Consider the following 27,827-nt stretch of genomic DNA (forward strand, 5'->3'; position numbering starts at 1 on the left):
AAGAATTTTCTTGAAGACTTTGTGTACTGTTTGTGAATTAGTATTATTTCTTCTTTAAATGTTTGATAGAATTTATAAGTTAAGCCATTTGGGACTGGAGTTCCTTTTGTGGGAAATGTTTTTAACTAAAAGTTGAGTTTTTAAAATAGATACACAACTATTCAGGTTGTTTCTCTTTTTTTGGCAGTACCGAGCAGCATGCAGGATCTTAGTTCCACGACCAGGGGTCCAATCTGTGGCCCCTGCAGTGGAAGCCCGGAGTCTTAAACACTGGACCACCAGGGAAGTCCCGTTATGTTTTTTTTTGAGTGAGGTTTGGTAGTTTATGTGTTTCAGAGAATTTATACATCTCATCTAAGTTGTCAAAAATTTTGCATAAAGTTGTTCATACTATCTCCATACAGTATTATGATTATAATGTCTATAAGAACTGTAATGATGTCTTCTCTCTCATTCCTGATATTGGTAATTTATACCTTATTTTTTCCTGATCACTTTGCCTAAAGTCATATCAGTTTTATTGATCTTAAATAATCAGTTCTAGTTTCATCAGTTTTCTGTGGTTTTTCTGTTTTTATTTCATTGATTTATGCTCTTTTTTAAGATTTTTTTTTTTTAATTTTATTATTTATTTTTGGCTGCGTCGGGTCTTAGTTGCAGCACGCGGGATCTTCGTTGAGGCATGTGGGATCTTTCACTGCGGTGCACAGGCTCTTCATTTCAGCACGTGGGCTTCTCTCTAGTTGTGGTGCGTGGGTTTGCTCTTCTCTAGTTGTGGCGTGCAGGCTCCAGGGTGTGTGGGCTCTGTAGTTTGCAGCACACAGGCTCTCTAGTTGAGGCACGTGAGCTTAGTAGTTGTGGCACACGGGCTTAGTTGCCCTGCAGCATGTGGGATCTTAGTTCCCTGACCAGGGATCGAACCCGCGTCCCCTGCATTGTAAGACGGATTCTTTATCACGGGACCACCCGGGAAGTCCCACATGCTCTTATTTTACTTATTTCCTTTTTTCTGCTTACTTTGGGTTTCATTTGGGTTTTTTTTCTACTTTCTTAAGGTGGAAGCCTGGGTCATTGAGAGCTTTTCTCTTTCTAATACACACATTTATGCTATAAACTTCCCCATATGGAATGCTTTACCTGTATCTCACACGTATTGATATCATGTTGATATGTTCTGTTTTCATTTTCATTAAGTCCAAATTGTTTTCTAATTTCCCTTTTGAGTTCTTTTTTTTTTTTATAGATTTATGTATTGATTTATTTTTGGCTGCGTTGGGTCTTTGTTGCTGTGCGCACGAGCTGGGAGCTGCTCTTGGTTGCGGTGCGCGGGCTTCTCATTGTGGTGGCTTCTCTTGTTGCAGAGCATGGGCTCTCAGCACATGGGTTTCAGTAGTTGTGGCATGTGGGCTCAGTAGTTGTGGCTCGCGGGCTCTAGAGCACAGGCTCAGTAGTTGTGGCACATGGGCTTAGTTGCTCCGCAGCATGTGGGATCTTCCCGGACCAGGGCTCGAACCCATGTCCCCTGCATTGGCAGGCAGATTCTTAACCACTGCGCCACCAAGGAAGTCCCCTTCTGAGTTCTTTGGACAATGTGTTACTTAGAAATGTGTTAATTAACAAATAGAGAATTTTCTACATTCCTTCTATTGATTTCTAATTTAATTTTATTTATGGTCAGAGAACATATTTCATATGATAAGAATCATTTTACATTTATTGAGACTTGTTTTAAAGCCCAGAATATAGTCTACTTTGGTAAATATTCTATGTGCACTTGAAAACAATATCTATTCTGCTGATCTATAGTCTGTTGAGTTTAGAGTTCTATAAATGTCAATTAGGTCAAATGAGTTGACAGTGTTGTTCAAGGTTTCTGCAGGATACACATGCCATCAAGGTCAGAGACAATGAGAACTGGCCCGGGTTTCAAGGCATTCTTGTGATCTCCAGCTTGTGCTTGTGGCCATTATTTCTCCAGCCTTTTTTCTCTCTGTTTTTCCTTTTGGCTATTTTCTATCGCTATGTCTTCAGGTCAACTGACTTGCAATATCTGCTGTTAATCTCATCTAATGTATTTTTTTTCATTTCATTCTTTTTTTTGCCTCTAGAAGTTTATTGGGACTTTTTTATATCTTCTGTGTTTTTCTTTAACATGCTCATGCTTCCTTCTACTTTTTTGAACATACAAAATGTATTTATAATAATTTTAATGTCCTTGTCTATTAATTCTATCATTTGTGTCATTTCTGGATCTGTTGCTTACTGATTGATTTTCCTCCTCATTATAGGTTATATTCTTTGCTTCTTTACATGACTGGTAATTTTTGGTTGGATGCCTTAACTTTGTCAATTATTGGGTGCTGGATATTTTTTGCATTCCTATAAATATTCTTGAGCTTTTTTCCAAGAAATAGTTTGATCCTTTCAAGGCTTGCTTTTAAGCTTTGTTACTTGGGACCAGAGCAACTTTTAGTCTAGGGCTAATTTTGCCACACAAGTGAAGCAATACTCTTCTGGGTACACTACCTGATGATGTATTCTGGCTTTGGGGGACATGAAACGTTTCTAGGCTAAGTGAGGCCAGAATTTTTCCACTTATTTTCCCAAGACTTGGATAGTTTTCTTATGCACATGTACTGATCAGTACCCAGATGAAGACATGAGGAGAACCTTCTGAAGACCTCCAAATTGCTTACCCTTTTCAGCTCCTTCTTCTTTGTGCTGCTCTCTCCTCTCTGGTACTTTACCCTGAAAATTCTGTCCAACTTGGCCTCCTCAAATTCTCAACTTTGTCTCCTCAACTCAGGGAGAATGCTGAACTCTGAGTTCTCCCTCCTTGAACTGTGGCAGGGAATGCACTCCATGAAGTAAGCTGGGGCAATTATAGAACTCACCACATTTGTTTCCTTTCTCTCAAGGATAACTCTCCTGTTCTGCCTGTTTTCTAACATCTGAAAGTTGTTTCAAATATTTTCTTCATATTTTTAGAATTTTTTTTATGCCAGAAGCTAAATTATGGTTGGAAGCAAAAGTCTATGAGGAGATACTTTGAGACTATGTAAATGTCCTGTTCTCCAACATATTTTTATATGCTTATTCCATTGATTATTCTTATTTATATCATTTATTGCTAAGGTGGTTGGAAAATAATGATTTCCTGTCTACTATTCTTTCTACGTTGATAAGTTGGCCTGTGTGAATGAGAAATGTTGCCCGCCCTGTCAGTCAACAAAGGGTGCTGCAGCCGTCTCAGCAGCCACCCCCAAAGGTGAGCCCTGTGGGAACTCAGGATGGAGACAGATGGGCTCCCTGCTGCCCGGCCCTCAGCCACTGCAGCCACCCCAGGGGTGCACCCTGAGTGGACTCAGGATGGGAAAGAACAGGATACCGGCTCTAGATAGCTAAGATGAATATCAGAGGAATGATTTCAGTGAGCCCAGACTCTTGCATCTTCCCATACATAGAAAAGCGCTAAATTCATTTACTTGAGATATCTGGTTTTCTTTAATTAACAGTGATCTTTGATGTTTTCACTACCTGGTCGTTGTTGCAAAAACTCCTATATATCCCGGCTCCTCCCTTACCTCTTTGGAGTAGTCCCTCAGAGTTATCTGAGAGGCTGCCTCCCAGGGTTGAGGTCCTTAGAAAAACCACCAAATAAAACATAATTCTCAATTTTTAGGTTGTGCATTTTTTTTCAGTCGACACCTGTTACCATGAAAAATAGCTTTCCCTTTTCCCTCTTTCACTTGTGTATTTAGGTATTTAGTTACTGTGGTGGACAGACTCTGAGATGGGCTCCATGATCCTTGCCTCTTATATGATCCCTTCCCTTTGAATGTGCGTGTAGACCTGTAACTTGCTACTAACCAACAGAATACGGCAAAGGTTATCTGTATGTGATTGCATTACCTAAGATTGTAACTGTCTTACTTGGAGAGTATCTTTCCTTTGCTGACTTGAAAGAAACAAGCTGCCATGTTGTGAGCTGCCATATGGAGAGGAACACCTGGCAAAGAGCTGAGGTGGCCTCCTGTTGACAGCCAGCCAGAAACAGAGGCCCTCAGTCTAGCAGCCTGCAAGGAACTGAATGCTGCCAACAATCACACGAGCTTGAAGTGAGTCCCTATCCAGTCAAGCCTCAGGTGAGATGGCAGCCCTGATAAACAAGCTAATTATAACTTTGTGAGACCCTGAAACAGAAGATCCAACTAAACCATGCGCTGGTTCCTGATTCTCTGGGACTATGAGATAATAAATGTGTGCTGTTTTAAGTTACTAAATTCATGACACTATTGTTACATAGCAACAGATAGCGAATACAGTCACTTAGTTATTCACATCTTTTAGTGTCAGGACTGAAAGGACTCATGGATCTTTTTCCTAATTAATTTTTTAAACTAGAATATACATTAAAATTAAGTATATAAATGAATTACTAGATCTTCAAATTAGAACTAGATTAAATTCAATTAGAACTAGATCTTCAAATTACTGCTGCACAAGATAATCAGTCAAGATTTTTAGGAAGAATTAAGCCTACTCTCTTTCATTGCTCTCTATAGAAAGAAATTAAAGAGTTTTTTATACCATTCATAATGAAGTGAAAACTTTTTAAAAAAATTGTCATATTTATATCTTTTAACTTTATACTTTGTGCTATATATAATTTACATAAAAATAAATATACCTATATTTGGAATACACTTAAAATATCTTTCTGATGGAGTATATAATCAAACAGTTTGGAATATACTGTCCTCTGTGTATAACTTTTTTGTCCTATTATCAAAGGTACCTTTTTTTTTTAACCCAAAATCCTTCAGGTTTTTTACTCTGTTTAGGACAGTAGTTCTCATCCCTAGCTGCACATTAGAATCACCTGGGACTTTTTAGAACTTAAGAAGCCGGTGCCCTATCCCAAAACAATTTAATCAGTGTCTCTGGGGGTTAGGCATAGTATTGTTTTATTTATTTTGAATTATTATTTTTAAAGACCCAAACTCCCCAGTGGCTTTCGGGGGAAGGGTTTTTATTTTTTATTTTATTTACTTATTTATTAAATTTATTTATTTTTTGGCTGCATTGGGTCTTTGTTGCTGCGAGCGGGCTTTCTCTAGTTGTGGTGAGCAGAGGCTACTCTGTTGTGGTATGCGGGCTTCTCATTGTGGTGGCTTCTCTTGTTGCAGAGCACAGGCTCTAGAGCGCAGGCTCAGTAGCTGTGGCGCGCAAGCTTAGTTGCTCCGCGACATGTAGGATCTTCCCGGACCAGGAATCGAACCCATGTTCCCTGCATTGGCAGGTGGATTCTTAACCACTGCACCACCAGGGAAGTCCTAGGCATGGTATCATTTTAAAAACTCCTCAGGTTATTCTAATGAGCAGCCAAGGTTGTGAACTACTGCTTTTGAGATAAGCAACTGTCTTTGAAAAGTGCTTTGTGAAAAAAGACCCAGTTGGAAAAACATCCTGTTTGAGGTGTGATTCTCTGGCTAAACCCAACTCCCTGGAAGCCCTGAAACTGACCCCTAGAGGAAATGTAATCCAGATCACAAAATGTTCAGCCAGCGTTCATCTCTTTTCTTAACCAAAATAAATCCATGAGTATTAGATAAAGGTCAAAACCAATGCATGTTTTAGATGGAGAGTAGTCCTCAACCAAGATTCAAGAAGCTTTAAGTTTTGAGGGAAGTAAAGACACTGGTGGACTGTGAATTTTGAGTTCAGTTCTATTCTCATGTGTAAATAGGCTATTCACCTGTTCTTTTATTCTCTATTAATTTGCTTGCCAAACTAGTATATGCAATGACTGCAGAATAATTGAGCACTTCTGGACTGGGCACCAAAATGAAGTAGTAGGTACTTCCTATAACTTGCTGACACACCTTTTCTTCCATATCCCTCTTCCTGAAGGAACCACTGAGATGTTTTCTATCTCCTCTGCATTTCAAGGTTATATATTTCTTTGGCTAATATGAGAAATTCCATCTTGTCTCTGGTAATTCTACAATAAATTTTCTGTTGAAACCTAAAAGCAAGCTTTTTCATCAAAACACTTTTCTTCGCTACTCCTCATTTCCAGCTCAAATTTTTATTTCTCAGGAGAAATGAAAAAGAGAAAAACAATAGTGAGCTTCTGGTTAATAAATTCAGGCTATGTGAAATAGATTGCTTAATTGGAAAGTCTCCATTCTCTAGTCTTTAACGTAACCATGTGAGGAGAACAGTGATATTATCCAAACCATGTACTAACAACTCAGGATCTTTTTTAAAAATGAGGTATGTTCTAACAGTAGCAGTTAGTTCCCTCTGATACCAAGATTGTGGTGTCTAAATACCATTTCTCATTAAAATGGATCTAGAGGGAATTCCCTGGTGGTCCAGTGGTTAGGACTCTGCTCTTTCACTACTGAGGGCGTGGGTTAGATCCCTGGTCAGGGAACTAAGATCCTGCAAGCTCTGCAGCATGGCCAAAATAAATAAATAAATAAAAATAAAGGATCTAGAGGTCCTTGGATAAGTGGCTGATTCTCAGGCCTGGGACAAGAAATGTCAAGATGAGCCTGAAATATCTTGTTGTGCCCAAAAGCAAGAAAGTTATCAAAGACTACTGGTGGTACATCAAAATGATACAGGAGCCAACTAGAAAGGGATTCCCACTAGCCAAAAACAGGATAATTTGAGTATTGAAAAGAATAATAACTTCAATGAGTTGAACCAAATCAAATATATAATCTATGATTTCATCATGATACTAAAATGTACTGTGAAATAAAAGTCATATTTTTATGGCATGACAAGAGAAATATAAACAAAAAAATCTCTGCACTTCGGCCTCCTCTCTCCCCACCCTGTGCATTGTGTACCTGCATTATGCATCACCAAATCTCCCCCAATGACAGAAAGACTTATTCAACCTAAAGAGCAAAATTCTCCTACCATAAACAAGACAACTCCTTAAAAGATAGCATTCCTTCCTGATCTCGTAAGGGGCCACATGACCCACCACGATGATGCATAGATCTGGATTATGTAAACTGTCAATAATACATCATCTGCATACAGATGGCCAAAAGGCACATGAAAAGCTCATCATTGCTAATTATTTTCACTTTCTTAACGGTGTCACTTGAAGCACAAAAGTTTTAAATTTTGATGAAGTCCAATTTATCTATTTTTTATTTTGCCACTTGTGCTTTTGGTGTTGTATCTAAGAAGCCATTACCTAACGCAAAGTCATGAAAATTTGTGCCTATTTTTTCTTTCTTTCTTTCTTTTTTTTTTGGCTGCATGGCTTGCAGGATCTTAGTTCTGTCACCAGCAATTGAACCTGGGCCCCAGCACTGAAAGCACTAAGTCCTAACCACTGGACCGCCAAGGAATTCCCTATGTTTTCTTTTAAAATGTTATAGTTTTGGCTCTCATATTTATGCCTTTGGTCCATTTTGAGCTGACTTTTGTATATGGTGTGAGGGAGAGGTCCACCTTCATTCTTTTGCGTGCAATAAAGAGTTGTCCTGCACCATTTGTTGAAAAGACTCTGCTTTTCCCTTTGAATTGTCCTGGCATCTCTGTTGAAAATCAATTGACCATACAACATACTTCAATTAAAAATAAAATGCATGGACACTGAGAGGATATACATCAAAATGCTAAAGGTGGTGGGACTTTCCTGGTGGTCCAGTGGGTAGGACTCCGCACTCCCAGTGCAGGGGGCCCGGGTTCAATCCCTGGTCGGGGAACTAGATCCTGCATGTGTGCTGCAACTAAGAGTCTGCATGCTGCAACTAAAGATCCCACATGCCACAACTAAGACCCCGTGCAGCCAAAATAAATAAATAATTTTTTTTAAGTGCTTGGTGGTTATCTCTGGGGGGTGAGGATTATGGGTGATTGTTATTTTTTACTTTATGCTTTTATGTATTTCTAGTTGTCTGCAGTGAACATATATTGCTTGTAAAATTAGAAAGAAAACAATAGGGACTTCCCTGGTGGCGCAGTGGTTAAGAATCCACCTGCCAATGCAGGGGACACGGGTTCGAGCCCTGGTCTGGAAAGATCCCACATGCCACGGAGCAATGAAACTCGTGCATCACAACTACCGAGCCTGTGCTCTAGAGCCCGTGAGCCACAACTACTGAGCCTGCGTGCTGCAACTACTGAAGCCCATGTGCCTAGAGCCTGTGCTCTGCAACAAGAGAAGCTACCGCAATGAGAAGCCCACGCACCACAACGAAGAGTAGCCCCTGCTCCCCGCAACTAGAGAAAGCCTGCTCACGTCAATGAAGACCCAACGCAGCCAAACAAAAAAGAATTGTCATTAAAAAATGAAAAAAAAGGGCTTCCCTGGTGGCGCAGTTGTTGAGAGTCCACCTGCTGATGCGGGGGACACGGGTCCAGGAAGATCCCACATGCCGCGGAGCGGCTGGGCCCGTGAGCCATGGCCGTTGAGCCTGAGCACCCGGAGCCTGTGCTCCACAACGGGAGAGGCCACAACAGTGAGAGGCCCGCATAACGCAAAAAAAAAAAAAAAGAAAAAGAAAAAGAAAGAAAATCAATTGACCATAGACGTGAGGGTTTATTGCTGAACTCTCAATTCTATTCATTTATCTATATGTCTATCCTTATGCCAGCTCCACACTGTCTTAGTTACTGTAGCTTTGTAGCAGGTTTTGAAATTGGTAAATGTAAGTCCTCCAACATTGTTTTCTTTTTAAAAATTGGTTTGGCTATTCTGAATCCCCTGAATTCCATATGAATTTTAGGATCAACTTGTCAGTTTCTACAGAGAAACCAGCTGGGCTTTTTTTAATAGAGATTTCATTTAATCTGAGATCAATTTGGGGAGCATTGCTATCTTAACAGATTGTTTTATGATCCATGAACACACGATGTCTTTCCATTTACTTGGTTCTCCTTCAACTTCTTTCAACCATGTTTTGTAGTTTCAGTTACACTCATTTCTTTTGTTAAATTTACTCCTAAGTATTTTATCATTCTTGATGCTATTATAAATGAAATTGTTTTTTTAATTTTGTTCATTTCTAGTGCATGGAAATACAACTGATTTTTGTACATTGATCTTGTATTCAGCAACCTTACCAAATTCAATTATTAGTTCTAATAGTTTTTGTGTATGTGTGTGGATTCTGTAGGATTTTCTATACAAGATCATGTCATCTGCAAATAGAAACTGTTTACTTCTTCCTTTCCAACTTGGATGCCTTTTATTTCTTTTTCTTTCTTAACTTCCCTGGTTAAACCTCCCACACAATGTCGAATAGAAAGGATGAGAGCAGTCATCCTTGTCTTATTCCTGATCTTAAGAGGAAAGTATTTAGTCTTTCACTATCAATGCTGTAAGCTGTGGGGGTTTTTATACATGCCCTTTATCAGATAGGCAGAGTTCCCTTCTATTCCTAGTTTATTGTGTGTTTTTATCATGAAAAGGTACCTTATGTTTTAAATGGATCATTTTACTTGCTCCGTAGAGAATGGATTGGAATTGAACAAGATCTAAAAGAGGGAGACTGGTTAGGATGCTATTGTGATAATCCAGGTGAAAGATGATGATGGCTTGCAGTTTTCCAGACAAGAAATGATGAAAGAGGGTGGGATAACCCAATGGTAATCAGAATATAACAAGAGATATTGAGAGAATAGGATTGATAGAACCTTGTGACAATTGAATGTGATACTAGGCACAGCAGATAATGTTGCAGATCTTCTTTACTAGGCTGGTACAACCATCCCCCAACTGCTGTGGCTGTTGGCTGATAATGGCTCACATCTGCGCTTCTCTTTTTTTTTTTTTTTTTTATTTTTGGCTACATTGGGTCTTCGTTGCTGCGTGCGGGCTTTCTCTAGTCGCAGCAAGCGGGAGCTACTCTTCAATGCGGTGCGCTAGCTTCTCATTGTGGTGGCTTCTCTTGTTGCACAGCACAGGCTCTAGGGTGTACGGTCTTCAGTAGTTGCAGCACACAGGCTCAGTAGTTGTGTCAGCTGGGCTCTAGAGTGCAGGCTCAGTAGTTGTGGTGCATGGGCTTAGTTGCTCTGTGGCATGTGGGATCTTCCCGGACCAGGGCTCGAACCCGTGTCCCCTGCATTGGCAGGCGGATTCTTAACCACTGTAGCACCAGGGAAGTCCACATCTGCACTTCTCTTGACAATTGACATTAGCTGTCTCATCCAGAGATGTCTGGAAGGTTAAATGACTTTCATCCCTGTGGAAGCCAATGACTAACTGGTGTGAGAGTTCACCATACCGAAAGGGATTGTATATTATATATTATTATATATATTATATTATAATTATATATTACTAAGATTCTGATCCTTGAACTGCCCAGTGGGAGTGAAAAGCTGCCACTTTGGCATGATGAATTCAGTTATTAATGGAAACCATATATTAAGCTGTTGAGATCCACTATGATAACTGGTCCCAGAAATTTACCAAGCAATTTGCTGAAGGACTTTGGAGATAATGAAAATACTTGTGGTTAGAAAATAAAGGAAAACAGGACTTCAAAAGTTATGTCAGTTTATGGGGTGTTGGAAATAGTTTATATTTTGATTGTGGCAGGTACATGACTTTATACTTGTGATGGACACATGAGTGTGCCTTGCACACTTTCAACAACAGGGAACATAATTGACCAAAGCCCTAGCTACTGGACCCAGAAATCCATCACCATATTTGAACCAATGCTACATTTCAATGGGCTATTCTCAGACAACAACTGGGCACAGCAAGGGTACTAAGGCAGGTCTATTGGGGAAAGGTCCTTAGAAGGTCAACTTTAGCTCAAAGATTCCCAAAGGCCTTGCTTACTGATCTTTCCTTAGATTTCCTAGCATTCAAGGACACTCCCAACCTCTTTTCCTTCTCTTTTCACTCAGGATCAGGCTTGCATTGTTATCAGAGAGCTCTCCCACCCTTGCCTGGCTCCCTTCTCATTACTATCACAAGCGTTGTCCTAAAAAAAAAAAAAAAACTCCTTGGACTTCCCTGGTGGTCCAGTGGTTAAGATTCTGCACTTCCAACACAGGGGGCATGGGTTTGATCCCTGACTGGGGAAATTCCATATGTTGCGCACTGCAGAAAAAACAACAAAAAACCTTGTATGTTTAATCTCACATTGGCATCGGCTTTAAGGATAACCTGGACTAGTACAATACATTTGTGAAAACTTAGAACTGTACAGTCAAAAAGAGTGAATTTTATTGTATATAAATTATACCTCAATAAACTTGACTTTTTAAAAAATTGTTGGGCTTCCCTGGTGGCGCAGTAGTTGAGAGTCCACCTGCCGATGCAGGGGACACGGGTTCGTGCCCCGGTCCAGGAGGATCCCACATGCCACGGAGCGGCTGGGCTGTGAGCCATGGCCGCTAAGCCTGCGCGAACGGAGCGTGTGCTCCGCAACAGGAGAGGCCACAACAGTGAGAGGGGCCCGCGTACCACAAAAATAAATAAATAAATAAAAATAAAAAAGTGTTGTTAGTTTTAAACATTTATCAAGAGTAGGTGAGTTATGCCTGTTTCTTCTCCACTCCACTTCAACCGTCTGTTTCCAAAATCTCATCCTGGCTCAGGTCGCCACCTAGAACTGCTGAAATTCCACATCTCACAATGACCGCATCCACCTAGCCTTGCAATCTGCTTCCTCAGTTACTCCCCAAATCTGTATGTCCTGGTCTCTCAGGGCTAGTTGGAGACAAAAGTGACATAATGACTAAAGTTTACAACCAATGAGAACAGAAAAGGTGAGAAATCTGGACATAGGGGAGAAGAGTACCTAGGCTAGACAGAGAAACTGGCCTTATTGTCCCCTCCACTGACTGCCAACAGTCAGATCTCTGGGCACACCTAGTTCTTTAAGGACTCAAAAGACTGATGTCAAACAACTTGACTGGGGTTTTATATACAGAAATGTGTGAGAGCCATTTGTCATTCAAAAAACAAAACAAAACAAATAACAAAAAAACTAAACAAATAGAATAATTATTTCACTCAGAAGAAAAGCCAAAGGTCTTCTACTGGCATACAGAGCATTACATGATACTGTTCCTAGCTACCCATCTGCCTTCATATCCTATGAGTCTCTTCCCCCTTGCTAATGTTTCTCTAGTAACAATGGCTTCCTTGTTCCTTAAACATTCTAAGCATATTCTCACCATAGGACCTTTGTGTTTACTTTTCTATCTGCCTAGAATTCTCCTCTACATGGTCTCTCTCTCCAAGCAGGCCTCTGATCAAATGTTATCTTCTTAGAAGGCTGTCCCTGATCACATTGTCTAGAACAGCACTCCCTTCCTCAATATGTCACTCTCTATTCTCTTATCCTTCTTTATTCTTCTTCATAACACTTATCATCCCCTGACATATCATATTTATTCATTTATTTGTTTATTTTCTGCCTCCCCAACTAGCATGTAATCCCACAAAAGCAAGAACTTTGTTTTGTTCACTGCTATATCGCCACGACCTGAAGTGCCAGGCACATTGTGGACCCTCATTAAGCACTGGTTGAATAAATGAGTAAGTGAAGCTCACTATCATGACTCCTTTCTCTTCCTTCCTCAGTTCAGTAAAAATAGAAAATTACCAAGAGGAGAATCTCCGCAAATGGTAGACCTAGGACTTAATCTGGGGGCCTCGAGTATGTTGTCATGCTACACTGAACAAGTTTCTTGTGGCTTCTGAGAAGGACTCTTCTAGTCCATTCAACCACTATCTTATTAACATTCTCAAGGTCCTTGACCGATTTTCTTTTCATAGTACCTACCTAGCAAAACCTTAACCCTAGATCAATTCAAATGGTTGATTTTCTGCATCCAGGCAGGTTGTGGAGCACTGCTGAAGAAAAATCATTCAGCTGGGTAGACTGATGCCACTCTAAATTCATGGTCACTCATTTCAACCAACAAAGACATGTAAGAAAAGTAAGAGGTAATGTTTATTCCTGAAAATGGCATAAATACTTTACATGCATTAACTCATTTCATACTTATAACACCACCATAAGTAGATAGATATTCATTCCATTTTACTAATGAAGAAACTGAAACATAGAGAAGTTAAGTAACTAGCCAAAAGTCACACAGCTAGTAAGAGTCAGAGTCTAAGTTTTCAACTCAGACATTCTGATTTCAGAGCCTGAGTTTTTAAGCACTACTGCCAGGAAATTTAACAATGTTTCAGTAGTCAGTTCTACCTCTTTTCTATCTATAACCAACAGGGCTACTTTGTTACCTAACTCCCAGGGGTACTATTCATGCTTACACTATAAGCGATATTTAGACAGAAATTTATAGCCTTAAACCTATATTTTAAAATAAGAAAGACTGAAAAGTCAGGAACTAAGCAAATGAAAAACTTAAACTGATAAAGAAGCAAAGAATAAATTCAATGAAAGCTAAAATAAGGAAATAATAAACATAAAAACAGAAAATAATGAGGTAGGAAACAAAGATAAAGCGGAGAGGATCAACAAAGTCAAAAGTCAGTTCTTTGAAAAGAATAATGAGATTGAGAAACCTGTGGCAGGATTTATCAAGAAAAAAAGATTCGTAAATAAATATGAAAAAGGAGCCATGACTATAGATAATAGCAGAGATTAAAATTTGAGAATATTGTTAACAATGTTGTTGTTTCATTGTCTGTGAATGAATTTGAAATTTTAATTAAATAGAACAAATTTATAGAAAAATATAAATTAGCAAAATTGCTCAAGAATAAAGAGAAAATGTGATAGAGATTGAAAAAAATCTTTGCACAAAGAAAACAACAGATCCATATATTTTTACAGGCAAGTTCAACAGCTTCTATCTTACTCAATTCCAATCTTACTCAGACTCATGTAGAGAAAAAAAAAAAAAGAAAAAGGAAAAACACTCCTAAAACCATGTCGGGGGTTAGTTAGTATAATATTGATACTTAAATCAGAAAAGAGTAGTATAACAAAGGAAAATTAAAGGTTAGGCTCACTCATGAATATTGATGCACATATTCTAAGCAAAGTCTCAGCAGGATTTCCCTGGTGGTTCAATGGTTAAGATTCTGTGCTCCCAATGCAGGGGGCCTGGGTTTGATCCCTGGTCAGGGAACTAGATCTCACATGCATGCCGCAACTAAGAGTCCACATGCCACAACAAAGATCCCAGATGCTGCAACTAAGACCTGGTGCAGCCAAATAAGTAAGTAAATATATTTTTAAAAAGTGTTAGCAAAGTAAATCCAGCAATGTTAAGTTAATGATAAACACATGAGGACCAAGTGAAATTTGCATCAGAAATGAAGATTATTTTAGCATTAAAAAACCTATTAATGCAATTTAGCACATTAACGGGCTAAAGAAGAAAAATCATATGATCATCTAAACAGGTACAGAATTCATAGCACCACTATTTACAATAGCCAAGACATGGGAGCAACCTAAGTGTCCATCAACAGATGAATGGATAAAGAAGGTGTAATATATATATCTATATATTTCAATGGAGTATATATATATTCCATTATATGTATATAAAATATTACTCAGCCATAAAAAAGAATGAAATAATGTCATTTGCAGCAATGTGGATGGACCTAGAAATTATCATACTAAAGTGAAGTCAGTCAGAGAAAGACATATATCACATGATATTACTTATATGTGGAATCTAAAAAAAAGTGATACAAATGAACTTATTTACAAAAAAGAAACAGACTCATAGACATAGAAAGTAAACTTGTGGTTACCAAAAGGGAAAGGCAGGGAGAGGGATAAATTAGGAGTTTGGAATTAACAGATACACACTACTATATATGAAACAGATAAATAACAAGGACCTACTGTATAGCACAGGGAACTATATTCAATATCTCGTAATAACCTATAATGGAAAAGAATCTGAAAAAGAATATATATAGAAAGAATCACTTTGTCGTATACCTGAAACTAACACAACATTGTAAATCAACTATACTTCAGTTTTTAAAAAAAGATACAAAAAAGGTGTTTGCCAAAAGGCAATTCATGAAATACTCAAGAGATGCAATAAATTTAGGGATTAAAAGCATAACAAATACCATATGTGTTCAGTATTATCATCACTATCAGTTGTAGTAGTACTAATTGTAGTAGTTGTAGATGGATTTGAAGGGAACTACCTGATAAAAATAAGCCTACCAAAAAATAACCTACAGCAAACATTATATTTAATAGTAAAATATTATTTAAAATCAGGACCTGTGTAAGGATACTTGATTTACTATTACTTTTTTTAAAAAATTAAAACGAATGTTTTTAATTTTTTGGCCACGCCACATAGCATGAGGGATCTTAGTTCCCTGAACAGGGACTGAACCTGAGTCCCCTGCAATGGAAGCGTGCACTTTTAACCACTGGACCACAAGGGAAGTCCCTATTATTACTATTTTTGTTTTATTAATAATTTTAAAGTGCTAACAGTTGCCAGATACTAACTGCTTTATATATGTTAAATTAATCCTTACAACAATGATATGAAGTACAATAATTAGGCATAGTTTAACTTGAGAAATCTGAGTTTCAAGAAAAGTTAAATAGATTGCTTAAGGACTCAGTGGCAGGGCTAGATTTTGTACTTAGGCATTTGGCTCCAAAGCTATGCATTAATTCCTACACTACTCTGCATCTGCAGTCAACCTCACACTGGAGATCTTAGCTAGCTGAGTAAGACAAGAAAAATAAAGTATAAGGTTTGGAAAAACAGAAGCAAAACTGTCATATGTGCAGATGATATGATTATTTACACAGAAAAATCCCAAAGCCCCTATGGATAATTTTTTAATTAATAAGTGAATTAAGTAATGTTGTTGTCCATAAAATCAACACACAGAAGTACCCCAACAAACAAAATGTAATTCTTAAAAAGATATTATTTATAATAGTACAAAGAGAAAGTACTCAGGAATAAAGTTAATAAAAGATATATAAGACCCTTATGAATAAAAATATAAAACTTTAAACTTTTCTAAAATTTAATTTTATTAATGGATAAAAGTATTCTATATTATGAAGGTGTTAATTCTCTCCAAATTGTCCTATAGGTTTATTGAAATATTAGTAGAACCTCTCCTTCCCCCCTTGTATGTATTTGTGTGTGAAACTTGACAGGTTGGTTCTAAAATCTATGTGGAAGAACCAGGTGTTCCAAGAATAGCCAAGACACCACTGAAGAAGAACAAGACAGGGAAACTTATTCTACCAGATATCAAGACCCATTACAAAAGTATAGTAATTAAAGCAGCAGGGCATGTATGAATAGACCAATGTAACTGAATAGAGAACTGATTCCAGCCCAAAAGGAAACATAAAATGGGAAAGAGCTAGCATTGAAGATTAGTGAGGACATATGAAATATTCAGTAAATAATGTTGTGACAATTAGTTATTCATATGGGGAAAAAAATTGGATCCCTATCCCAATCCATACTCAAAAATTAATTCCTAGTGACTTAAAGAAGTAAATGTGAAAAGAGACATTATAACACTTTTAGAAGAAAATATAATATAATATCTTTATAACATTGGGGAGGAGAAGAATTTCTTAGGCAACATACCAAAAGTGCAAAACATAAATAAATAGACTAATACACTGGTAAAATTATAAATTTTTGTTCATTAAAAGAGACAATGAAGGAAATTCCCTGGTGGTCCAGTGGTTAGGACTCTGTGCTTCCATTGCAGGGGGCACGGGTTCGATCACTGGTCAGGGAACTAAGATCCCGCAAGCCGCACAGTGTGGCCAAAAAAAAAAAAGAGAGATAATGAATAAAAAATTGGCAACACATATAATCAAAAAACATCCTAAATAAGAAACTAAAAATTCAATGGAAAACTGGGCAAAACACATGTATAGCCATTCTACACAAAAGGAAACTTAACTGGCCTATGTATTAGTTAGCTTTGACTGCCATAACAAAATTCCACAGACTGGGTCATTTAAATCAGTGGTCTCTAACCTTTTTGGCACCAGGGACTGGTTTTGTGGAAGACAACTTTTCCACGGGGGTGGGAGGGGAGATGGTTCAGGCAGTAATGCGAGCGATGGGGAGCGGCAGATGAAGCTTTGCTCCTCAGTGCCCACCTCCTGCTGTGCAGCCGGGTTCCTAACAAGCTGTGGACCGGTACCACTCCACGGACCAGGGGTTGCAGACCCCTGGCTTAAACAACAGAAATTTATTTCTCACAGTTCTGGAGACTGGAAAGTCCAAGATCAAGTTGCCAGCCAGGTAGGTTTCATTCTGCGCTTCTCTCTCTCGGCTTGGTGATAGGCAGCCATCATCTCCCTATGTGCTCTTATGACTGCTTCTTTATGCAAATGGGGGCTAGTTGGCCACCTTTTCACTAGACACTTACATGGCCTTCTATCATGCATGTGTGGGTGGAGTGAGGGAGAGCAAGCATGCTCTGGTGTCTCTTCTTATAAGGGCACTAATCCCATCATGAGGGCCCCATCCTCATGATCTCATCTAATCCTAATTAATTCCCTCAAGCCCCACCTCCAAATATCATCACATTGGGAATTAGGGCTTCAACATACAAGTTGTGGGGGGACAAAATTCAGTCCATAGCAGCTTATAAACATCTTTTTACTGCCTGATTTCATTAATAATCAGGGAATGTAAATTATAATAAAAATAAAATACCATTTTACACTCATCAGATTATACAAAATTGAAACATCTGATGATACTAGGTGTTGGCAAGGATGTGAAGCCAGGCAACTCTCATTTGCTGCTGGTGGAAATGTAAACTGGAAAAATGAGTTTGGAAAAGAAGTATTTTCTAATGAAATTGAAGATGCACATATCCTATGTTCCAGCAATTCTGCTCCTAGGTATATGCTCTAAGCACCAGTTTTCATATTGCTAGGTGCAATACAATAGTAAATTGTGAAATTAATTTTAGTGGTGCTGAGGTATAATTTTCTGAAAGGTAAACTGACGATTTTCATAGGAATATAAAATAAACACGTCAAAATGTTATTTATCTCGTTAATTAATGAGTGAGCCAGTAAAATGTTACAGGAATGTTGTACGAATTTGCTAAGAAACAAGAATATTGAAATGAATTCACTAACAGAGGCAAAGTGGTTTAATACCCTATAGGTCAATAAAATGTAATGTTTGGGGGTATCTTTTCTTCGACGTGGACAAGAATTATTCTAAATATTACCAGTTTTCTTGTAAAAGATCTTAGTCAACAGAAAGACATCCCTATGCATTCAAATCCTTCCAGTGTCTGCTAGACAATGCCCAGGCTTACACTGAAAAGTAATTTCTTTTGCTCATTTCCAAGTCTTTGACAATTTTTCCTTACAACAGTTCCCTTTCAGCATTTTTTTGGTAATGAAATCAAAAAGAAGCAATAGAAATTTAGTGCATTGCTGGTAGTAAATATAAATAAGTGTTGGGGCCCAGGGTAGGTTGCCCCAAAATGTACCTCAATGGCATATTGATCTTTTTTTTTAAATTTATTTTATTTATTTATTTTTGGCCACGTTGGGTCTTCGTTGCTGTAGGTGGGCTTTCTCTAGTTGAAGTGAGCTGGGGCTACTCTTCGCTGCAGTGCGTGGGCTTCTCATCGCGGTGGCTTCTCTTGCTGTGGAGCACCGGCTCTAGGTGCACAGGCTTCAGTAGTTTTGGCATGCAGGCTCAGTAGTTGTGGCTCGCGGTGGCTTCTCTTGCTGTGGAGCACCGGCTCTAGGCGCACAGGCTTCAGTAGTTTTGGCATGCAGGCTCAGTAGTTGTGGCTCACGTGCTCTAGAGCACAGGCTCAGTAGTTGTGGTGCATGGGCTTAGTTGCTCTGTGGCATGTGGGATCTTCCCGGACCAGGGCTCGAACCCGTGTCCCCTGCATTGGCAGGCGGATTCTTAACCACTGCACCACCAGGGAAGTCCCAATTTCTTTGAATTAAAGTAACTTAAGAGATGGCCAACGCAAGAGAGACACTCTAACCCTCCTTTCTATCTCCCTGAAAGCAGGAAATAAATCTCTCACGTGAAAGGTGCACTCCCTGCATTTGGAGGTAGAAGGACACTCTTATCTCCAGAGATAGGGAATTCAGGTCAAAAAGCCTGTATAAACAAACCTTGTTACTTCCTCCCATTTACTACCCCAAGCCCAAACTGTTTAGATTCTTCGCTAATTGAACTCCCAAAACCTAGTTTCTTTGTCCTGTCAATTCTTCATAAATTGATTGTTTCTCTGTTTAAATATATAAAAGCTGTCTGCTTTGGCCACTTCTTAAACCCCTTTCTATGAGTCCTCCTTGTGAACAACTAAATTTTCTTTTTTTTCCTGTTAAACTGTCTTGTGTCAATTTTATTATTAGTCCAGACACAAGAAATCAAGATGAGTACAGCGGGAAATTTCCCCCTCCCCAACAAGAGTTTTGTGAAATTTTTGTTTCAGATGTGTATATCTATCTGTGTGGTAGGTATGTGGTATCCGGTTTGATGTAGAATGTTTTTGTTCACTGTGAGCTGGGGTCCGAAAGTTTGAAAGCCATTTTTAAATGTGCCATATTATGAGGTTCAACAGTTTAAATAACTGGACGTTTTGAGTTGTCCCTTCACTCAAAGTAGACATCCACTCATAGCGCGGGGCTCAGTCAGGCAGAGACTCAAAGTGATCTGAGTGAATGGTAAGGAACAGAGAAGCGCCCAGCCCTGCGTGAGGGGTGCGGTGATGTGGGGGTGTTTTTTGTGTGTGTCTGTGTGTGCGCTACTCACCATCTTTATTGTTTTGAAAAAATCCCATAGTTCTTCTCCTCAGTGACCCACATGCAAATGAGAAGTGTGCTGCTTTGTAAACCGACCTAGGAAAATGATCTGTTGTAAACGTAAATAACAGTGTTATAGAATTTGTAAGAAAGATTCTTACAAATTAATACACACAAAAAAGAGGAAAATATATTGTACCTAGCAGAAAAAGAAGTGACATATACACCTGCAATTCCTTTCACTGCAGAAATGACTTTGTCCAGATCTTGGGTGTGGGTAACATTGAATTCTACTCTGTGTGTTCCCTCCGTGGGGCAGTCAGGAGCTTGGAAGGATGGATGGGCCTGGAGGTGCAAACTGCAAGCCGTTTAGCCAGCCAGTTGTTGACTTCTGGGGAGCAGCGTCATAGGCTGCGTGAGGAGAGGAGATCTCGACTCTTTCATTAGCACTGACGCTCGCTGGCTGTCTGAGACGCCACAAGAATCGAGAGAGGGTAGGCGGCGTGGAAACAGCAAGCCGGCCAGCCCCAGAAGGTGGGAGCTTAAGCTGGCCAAAGGCCATTGCCCGCCGGGAATCAAGCACGAGCCCACCGCCGCAGCAGCGCGGCACGGAAAGCCGCCGCTCTCCGTGAACGAAAGAGCAGAGCGCACGCGCAAACCCGCCCTGCCAGCGGAGCGGAGAGGCCCCCTCAGCCGGCCGGGCCTCGCCTCAAGCCCTCAACGATCCGCACTGCCCAGTCACCCGCGCCTTGTCACCCCGCCGGGCTTTCCCCGCCCCGTCTGTGCGCTAGCTTATCGCGGCTGCGCACGCAGAGCCTGAGCGGGCGCCAGCGGGAAGGGGAAGCGGCGGGTAAGAAGGGCCTGCGTCCCGGGGGCGCCTATGACGGGATTGGGAATTTTCTCCTCGGCTCTCTCCGGCTCTCGGGATCCTTGAGGAGGAGAGTGCGAGGAGCCTCAGGAACCGGCTTCCTCCTGCCGTTCAGGCGTGCCTCTAATAATCGAAGTGTTTTCGCCCGGAACGTCGTCTAGTCCGGTCCCTTCCTGCCTCTCTTCTCCCCGCCCCCACTGGGGAATCCGAGGCCGAGTTCCGGCCCGTCTGTTGTCACCAGAAGTATTTGAGATGTCTTCCCCGCCGTTTAGGTAGCACCGGAATGTTTATCTGCCTTTAGTGTCGCAGCAGCTTAGGGGTAGCTCTCCAGGTCCAGCCCCCAAGTCAAGCACAAAGAGCCTCATTTTTTTTGACGTTTGCTAGTCCTGGATTCTTTCTGACACGCTTTGCTGAATGAAGCAGCTTCCAGATCCTCGCAGCAGTGACTTCGAGGCCACTAAACAGGTCCTCTTTACTTCCTCTGGGCGTCTCCACCGTTTCCTAAATAATCTGCCTTTCAAGTTTGTGTCTCTTGGGGCACGTCCCTTACATCCGTATGCGATGTCCCTGAATTATGCTCTTTCCTTTTGGAAATAGGGTCATACCACGTGCCGCCTTTTGGAATGAAGTACTCCAGTGGCAGTGGGATAGTATCAGCAGTTACTAAGAAGCGTAGTAGTAATAGAGTAGGATTTCTGCTGTCGGCTGCCAGAGTGGATGGATAATTCAGTAACTTTTTTGTAGCAGGAGGCAGCATTTCAGTAGCTGTGCTTGATGCCCTGCTTGATGCCCTGAAGTTGGGGGCAGAGGAGGTACCTTGTAATTAAACAAACCAGTTGGGTCCAAAATCTGCTGATAGGAAGAAATCTAAAACAGAAGAAAGCCTGACAGCCATGCCATGTTTAATAATATCTGCAGGTCAAATTTCTATGTAGAGACAAATACACTGTTTGCTTTTATATGCCAGTTAAATGTAATATGTTGACATATATGTTGATGTGAAGTTTTAGCAGCTACCTCGGAACTTTTCAATAAAATTTCTCAATAAGTTAATTCCTAGATAATCGTGATAATCAGCTTAGTTATTTTTACTTTAATAAGTTTGACTGAATGCTATAAATTTAGCCCCCCCTTTTCTTTAACATCAGGTCACACCATTTCTGTCAGTCTTATTACTAATTTTCCTTGATGCCTAAATACCTTAGTCATCTTAGATTTCCCCTGTGCTTCATCTCCATATCTCTTATATTACTGGATCTCATGGTTTCTTTATTCAAAAAGTAACTTGGATTTATCCCTTTGATTCTCATTGTTAAAGCTGGAAGGCTGTTTTCTAAGACTTTGCTACCTCTTAGCTCATCCCCTGAAAGCTCAAATAACAGTTCTGAAACATGACTATTGTCATGTTTATTCTCCATAAACCTGTAAAGGTTCATGTTAAATTGCTATGCTTGGGTTTCAAAGCTCCTTCTCTATATGCACATGATATGATGGGAAAAACCCAGGATTTAGAGTGAGAAGACCTGGGTTTAAATACCAGGACTGTCATTATACTAACTCTGTGACCTTGGGAAACTGAGCTTCGGTTTCCTTCTCTTATTTCAAATAACAATATTTTTTTCTTCCAGCCTCTTAATTATTGTGAGAATTACAATTGGCATAATGTGTGGAAAAGTTATCAGAATTAAACAAAAACAACCTAAGCTATTATTGTTATTTCTTTGTGCTCATTTATTTCACAAACATTTGAAAACAAGATATGTTAGATACTGGTGCTACAGCTATGAAAGATAGTCCCTAAGGAGTTGTCTTTCAGAGAACTTTCAGAGTGTGTGTGTGTTTGTTGTGTCTGTGTGTCTGTGTAGGGAGTAGGGTGGTAAAATGTCTGACAAGGTAGAATGTGATAATATACTGTAAAATAGGTAAGGTTAGGGTGAGCACCAAACCCAGAGGAAAGAGGAACAGGGAAGATTTCCTGGAGGAAAGTAAGTTTGAACAGTCTTGATTTATAACAAAGATCCAGAAAGAAAAGGAGGGGGAAGGGTGCCATGAAAGAGATGTGTTTAGAGAACTGCAAATTGTTAGGTTTTGTTGGAGTATTAAGTTCAAAGGATTATAGGAGGTAGGACTGGATAGGTAGAGGTGAAATTTGAAGGGCTTTGTGTGCTAAGGGAAGTGTACAAATTGAAGGATCTTAAGCAGACAGTTGGCCTGATCACAATTGTTTTTTGAAAGTTCATTTTGGCTGCCATGTGTGCTTCCTTACTGCAGTGTACAAAAATATCTTTATATCTTTGTGCCTTTCCTCATTTTCTTTACTCCACCCAAAAGGGTTTATGCCCTCTCCTCATATCTTAATACACTGTCACTCAGTGTCCAGTACAGGTTCCATTTCTGCTGTGAAGCGCCATCTAATTATTTTAGGCCCCATTATTTATTCCCTTCTTTGAAACCCTGTTAGAAATAGTACCACACAATTTAGCCCTTATTTGTTTCATATGTGTTTTTATGTCCCTAAATAGATTGTAAGCTCCTTGAGGATAGGGAATGTTTCATACGTGTATGAATAGAAGACATGTTAAACACAAAAATACATTGTTTGGTCTCTTTGGTTTTTTTTTTTTTCAGGGACCAGATTATGGGCAACAGTCCTTTTAATTAATCTGTCATCATCATGGCTAATGAGGGCTGTGCCAAGGCTGGTGATAGTCCTTTTTCATCAGATAAACATGCTCAACTCATCTTGGCCCAGATCAATAAAATGAGAAATGGACAGCATTTCTGTGATGTGCAGCTGCAAGTTGGAAAGGAAACTTTCAAAGTTCATCGGCTGGTTTTGGCTGCCAGTAGTCCTTACTTTGCAGCTTTGTTCGCTGGAGGAATGAAAGAGTCCTCAAAAGATGTTGTACAGATTCTAGGAATTGAAGCTGGAATCTTTCAAATACTTCTAGATTTCATTTACACAGGTATGTTAAGTGAACTTGTAGCTTTGAGTGAAGAATGATGCAATCACTCACGTTCTGCTATGGGAATATAACTTGATCTAACATATAGAAAGTGATTTAACAATATGTTATTATGAGCCTTCAAAAACGTCATATCGGGACTTGCCTGGTGGTCCAGTTGTTGTTAAGACTTCGCCTTCCACTGTAGGGGGCTCGGGTTCAGTCCCTGGTCGGGGAACTAAGATCCCTGAATGCTGCATGGCATGGCCAAAAAAATCAAAACAAAATAAAAAGTTCATATCTTTTGACCCAGTATTCCTTTTCTGGGAATCCTAAGGAATTAATTAGTGATACAGGCAAATATTTACATTTATTGTAACATTATTTATAATAGTATATAATGGAATACAGTTTGATTGTCCCTCAGTAGGTTATATGGTTAAATAAATTATGGTACATGTATATATAATGGAATAATTTTTAGTTCTCACAAATTATATTTGTATATATGTACACACACATATACATTCTCATGGAAGAATGTTTGCAATATATTAAGTGAAAAAAATCTGGATATAAGTATCACCACAATTTTGTAAAAAAAAAAAATTCATTTGTGTATTTGTGCACAGAAAGAGACTAGAATATTTATAAGCGTTTATCTCTAAATGATGGAATACGGAAGATTCTTATTTTTCCCTTTTTTTTGTTTTTTCCTCAATATGTCTATAATCAGCATGTATTAATTTAAACAAACTTTTATTTTTAAAATGTTTTTGAAGAGTTTTAATACATTATAAAATGTACACAAAAACCATAGTGTAAAATATGTCTTGTATGTAACATAAATATACATGGAAAAAAGATTTGAAAGAGATACACTAAAGTATTAATGTTAATATAGGGATTTCCTGGTGGTCCTGTCTTTAGGACTCCACACTTCCCACAAGTCGTGCAGTGTGGCCAAAAAAAAAAAAGTGTATGTGTATGAGAAAATGTGATTTTCATTTTTGTGCTTTTCTGCCTTAAAGTTATTTTGTTTTAGTTTTTTTAAAAGATTTAATTTTTATTTTATTTTTAGCTGCATTCGGTCTTCGTTGCTGTGCGCTGGCTTTCTCTAGTTGTGGGGAGCAGGAGCTACTCTTCGTTGTGGTGCGCGGGCTTCTCATTGTGGTGACTTCTCTTGTTGCGGAGCACGGGCTCTAGGCGCGTGGGCTTCAGTAGTCGTGGCTCGCAGGCTCTAGAGAGCAGGCTCAGTAGCTGTGGCGCACAGGCTTAGTTGCTCCGCGTCATGTGGGATCTTCCCGGACCAGGGATCGAACCCATGTCCCCTGCATTGTTGACAGGCGGATTCTTAATCACTGCGCCACCAGGGAAGTCCCTAAAGTTTTTTTCTGTAGTGAATATATATTACTCTTATAATCAGGAAAAAATGTTTGAAAACAAAGACTATGTTTGTTTACACTCTAGTTTTGAGACTATACCTTGCTCTCCTTAAAGGACTACTTGGTGGGATATGGCCTGATAAAGTATTGTTTACTTAAAGCATGTTATTTAAACCTGGAAAATGACGAAACCAGGGCTCTAACCCATGTCCCCTGTATTGGCAAGCGGATTCTCAACCACTACGCCACCACTGAAGTCCCAAGGTGATTTCTTTTCTTTGTGTAGTTTCATATTCCTTTTTGGAAATTTTCAGAAAATAGCTTTTAATTTGCGATTGTAAAAATGATTATCACGTTAAAAAAATAAATTAAAAAAATAAAAATGATTATCTTTTATCTGCTGAAAGCAGTGCAGCTCTGCGTATTGACTAGTGTACAGATTAACACTGAGGGGTTCTTGACCTCACTTTTCTAAGTGACTTATGTGAGCTGATTAAACTATTTCATAAATGCCCCTGCTTCTCTTATTTGCAAAGTATAAATTAATACAGATTAATCCAATGCAATTAGTGTCAAACAACATAAAAACAGAAGAAGTTCCACAAGTTGCTTATTCTGCCTCTGCTGTCTGACGGTAGCAACAAGAGATATCTAGTGAAAGAGAATGTTCATGGCATCATCTCCATATAGCTGATGATTAGCACTTCCATCAAAGGAATAAAAAGTAGTAAAACCTAGAGAAATAAAAGCTACTGAGCATATCTGGGGGATAATAACGTTGTAGAATATTGACATTTAAGGTAAAATTGGTTAACAGTAAAGAACAGCATTTGGCCCCTAGTAAAAGATATAAAATAACAAGACAGGAGTTTATTTTTCCAACAAAAATGAATCCATAGAAGCCATCCCAAGGCTGGTATGGTGGCTTCTTTTTGTCATTAGTAGCCTGTTATTCTTCCAACATTTTGCTCCACCATCTATAGCTTGTAGATTCTAATCTCATGATCAGTGAACTTTAGCCAGTGGAAGGCAGAAGAGGAAAAGGTAAAAGGACCTGCCGGCTGAGTCTATCCCTTTTTAAGCTTTTCTGGTAGCCCTCCCCAATAACTGCTACCTGTATCAAGTTGGCCAAACTCAGTCAAAAATTCACCCCCAGGGCTTCCCTGGTGGCGCAGTGGTTGGGAGTCTGCCTGCTGAAGCAGGGGACACGGGTTCGTGCCCCGGTCCGGGAAGATCCCACATGCCGCAGAACGGCTGGGCCCGTGAGCCATGGCCGCTGAGCCTGCGCGTACGGAGCCTGTGCTCTGCAACGGGAGAGGCCACAACAGTGAGAGGCCCGCGTACCGCAAAAAAAAAAATTCACCCCCATCTGCAAGGGAGGATGAGAAATTTAATTTTCAGCAGGACACAGTTGCCACTCACAACAAAATCAAGGTTCTGTTAGTACGGATTAAATGAAAATGAATATTGGGTATTTATTGGACAGGGAACTTTGTAATCTTTGATACAATTAGTTCTTTAAAAACATGATTTTTGATTTTCATTGTAATAGCATTTCCTTTTTTGGGATGGGGCAGCAAAACCTGTTATTCTATTAATCTCTCCTCTGGACATTTTTTTTAATTAATTAATTAATTATGGCTGTGTTGGGTCTTTGCTGGCACAGGCTGTTCTCTAGTTGCGGTGAGGGGGGGCCACTCTTCACCACGGTACGCAGGCTTCTCACTGCGGTGGCTTCTCTTGTTGCGGAGCATGGGCTCTAGGCCTGCGGGCTTCAGTAGCTGTGGCACGCGGGCTCTGTAGTTGTGGTTCGCAGGCTCTAGAGCACAGGCTCAGTAGTTGTGGTACATGGGCTTAGTTGCTCTGCAGCATGTGGGATCCTCCCGGACCAGGGCTCGAGCCTGTGTCCCCTGCATTGGCAGGCAGATTCCCAACCACTGCGCCACCAGGGAAGTCCTCCTCTGGACATTCTTTATTAACCGATCACAATTCTAATAGGTCTTAACAGATTCTTCTCACCATAGATTTTTACGCACTTCACTTAAAATCAAATGACCTGGGTTTGTGATCTAGCTCTGCCACTAACTAGCTGTGTGATACAAAGCATTTCATTTAACTTTAGTCAATTATTCATTCATTCTTTCAATATATATGTGAATATATTTTTTGAGCTAGGCACTGGGGATATGATAGTAAACAAGACAGGTGTGGCCTGTGCCTTTACAGAGTTTTATAGGTAATGTAAAGTAGGTACTTAAAAAATAGAAATGAGCTTGTGAGAGCCTCATTCTCCTTATTCATAAACTGGGGATAATAGCACTTTTTAATTCATGTGAAGGTTAGATGAGATAAATTTTAATAAATGTAAAAATACTTTTGTTTTTAAACCCTCAGAAAGTATATTTAGATTTCATAAGGTGAAGGTCATACTGCTGGGGTAGAGCTAGAATTTTATTTTATCTATTTATTTTTAACATCTTTTTTGGAGTATAATTGCTTTACAGTGTTGTGTTAGTTTCCACTGTATAACAAAGTGAATCAGCTATATGTATACATATATCCCCATATCCCCTCCGTCTTGCGTCTCCCTCCCACCCTCCCTATCCCACCCCTCTAGGTGGTCACAAAGCCCTGAGCTTATCTCCCCGTGAGATGCAGTTGCTTCCCACCAGCTATCTATTTTACATTTGGTAGTGTATATACGTCAATGCTACTCTCTCACTTTGTCCCAGTTTACCCTTCCCCCTCCCCGTGTCCTCAAGAGTCCATTCTCTACATCTGCATCTTTATTCCTGTCCTGCCCCTAGATTCATCAGAACCTTTTTTTTTTTTTTTTAGATTCAATATATATGTATTAGCATATGGTATTTGT

At 39.6% G+C, this 27,827-nt stretch overlaps 1 protein-coding gene across 4 annotated transcripts in view; it reads left to right on the forward strand.

The window, feature by feature from the left end:
- The first annotated feature begins 20,253 nt into the window (after window positions 1-20,253).
- IPP (intracisternal A particle-promoted polypeptide) overlaps window positions 20,254-27,827 on the forward strand; it is a 40,289-nt gene continuing 32,715 nt past the window's right edge. For 2 of the 4 annotated variants that reach the window (XM_027108694.1, XM_027108695.1), the window contains exons 1-2: window positions 20,646-20,898; window positions 23,260-23,591. In XM_027108694.1, coding sequence (XP_026964495.1) covers window positions 23,300-23,591 — 292 coding nt within the window. In that variant the 5' untranslated portion in view covers window positions 20,646-20,898; window positions 23,260-23,299. Of the gene's footprint in view, window positions 20,609-20,645; window positions 20,899-23,259; window positions 23,592-27,827 lie in introns of those variants that run through there. The other 2 variants (XM_027108693.1, XM_027108692.1) reach the window with 2 other exon arrangements.

This window comes from Aethalodelphis obliquidens, unplaced genomic scaffold (genome assembly GCF_003676395.1).
Source record: "Aethalodelphis obliquidens isolate GAN/ISIS:26980383/991018 unplaced genomic scaffold, ASM367639v1 scaffold9, whole genome shotgun sequence".
Taxonomy (NCBI): Eukaryota; Metazoa; Chordata; class Mammalia; order Artiodactyla; family Delphinidae; genus Aethalodelphis; species Aethalodelphis obliquidens.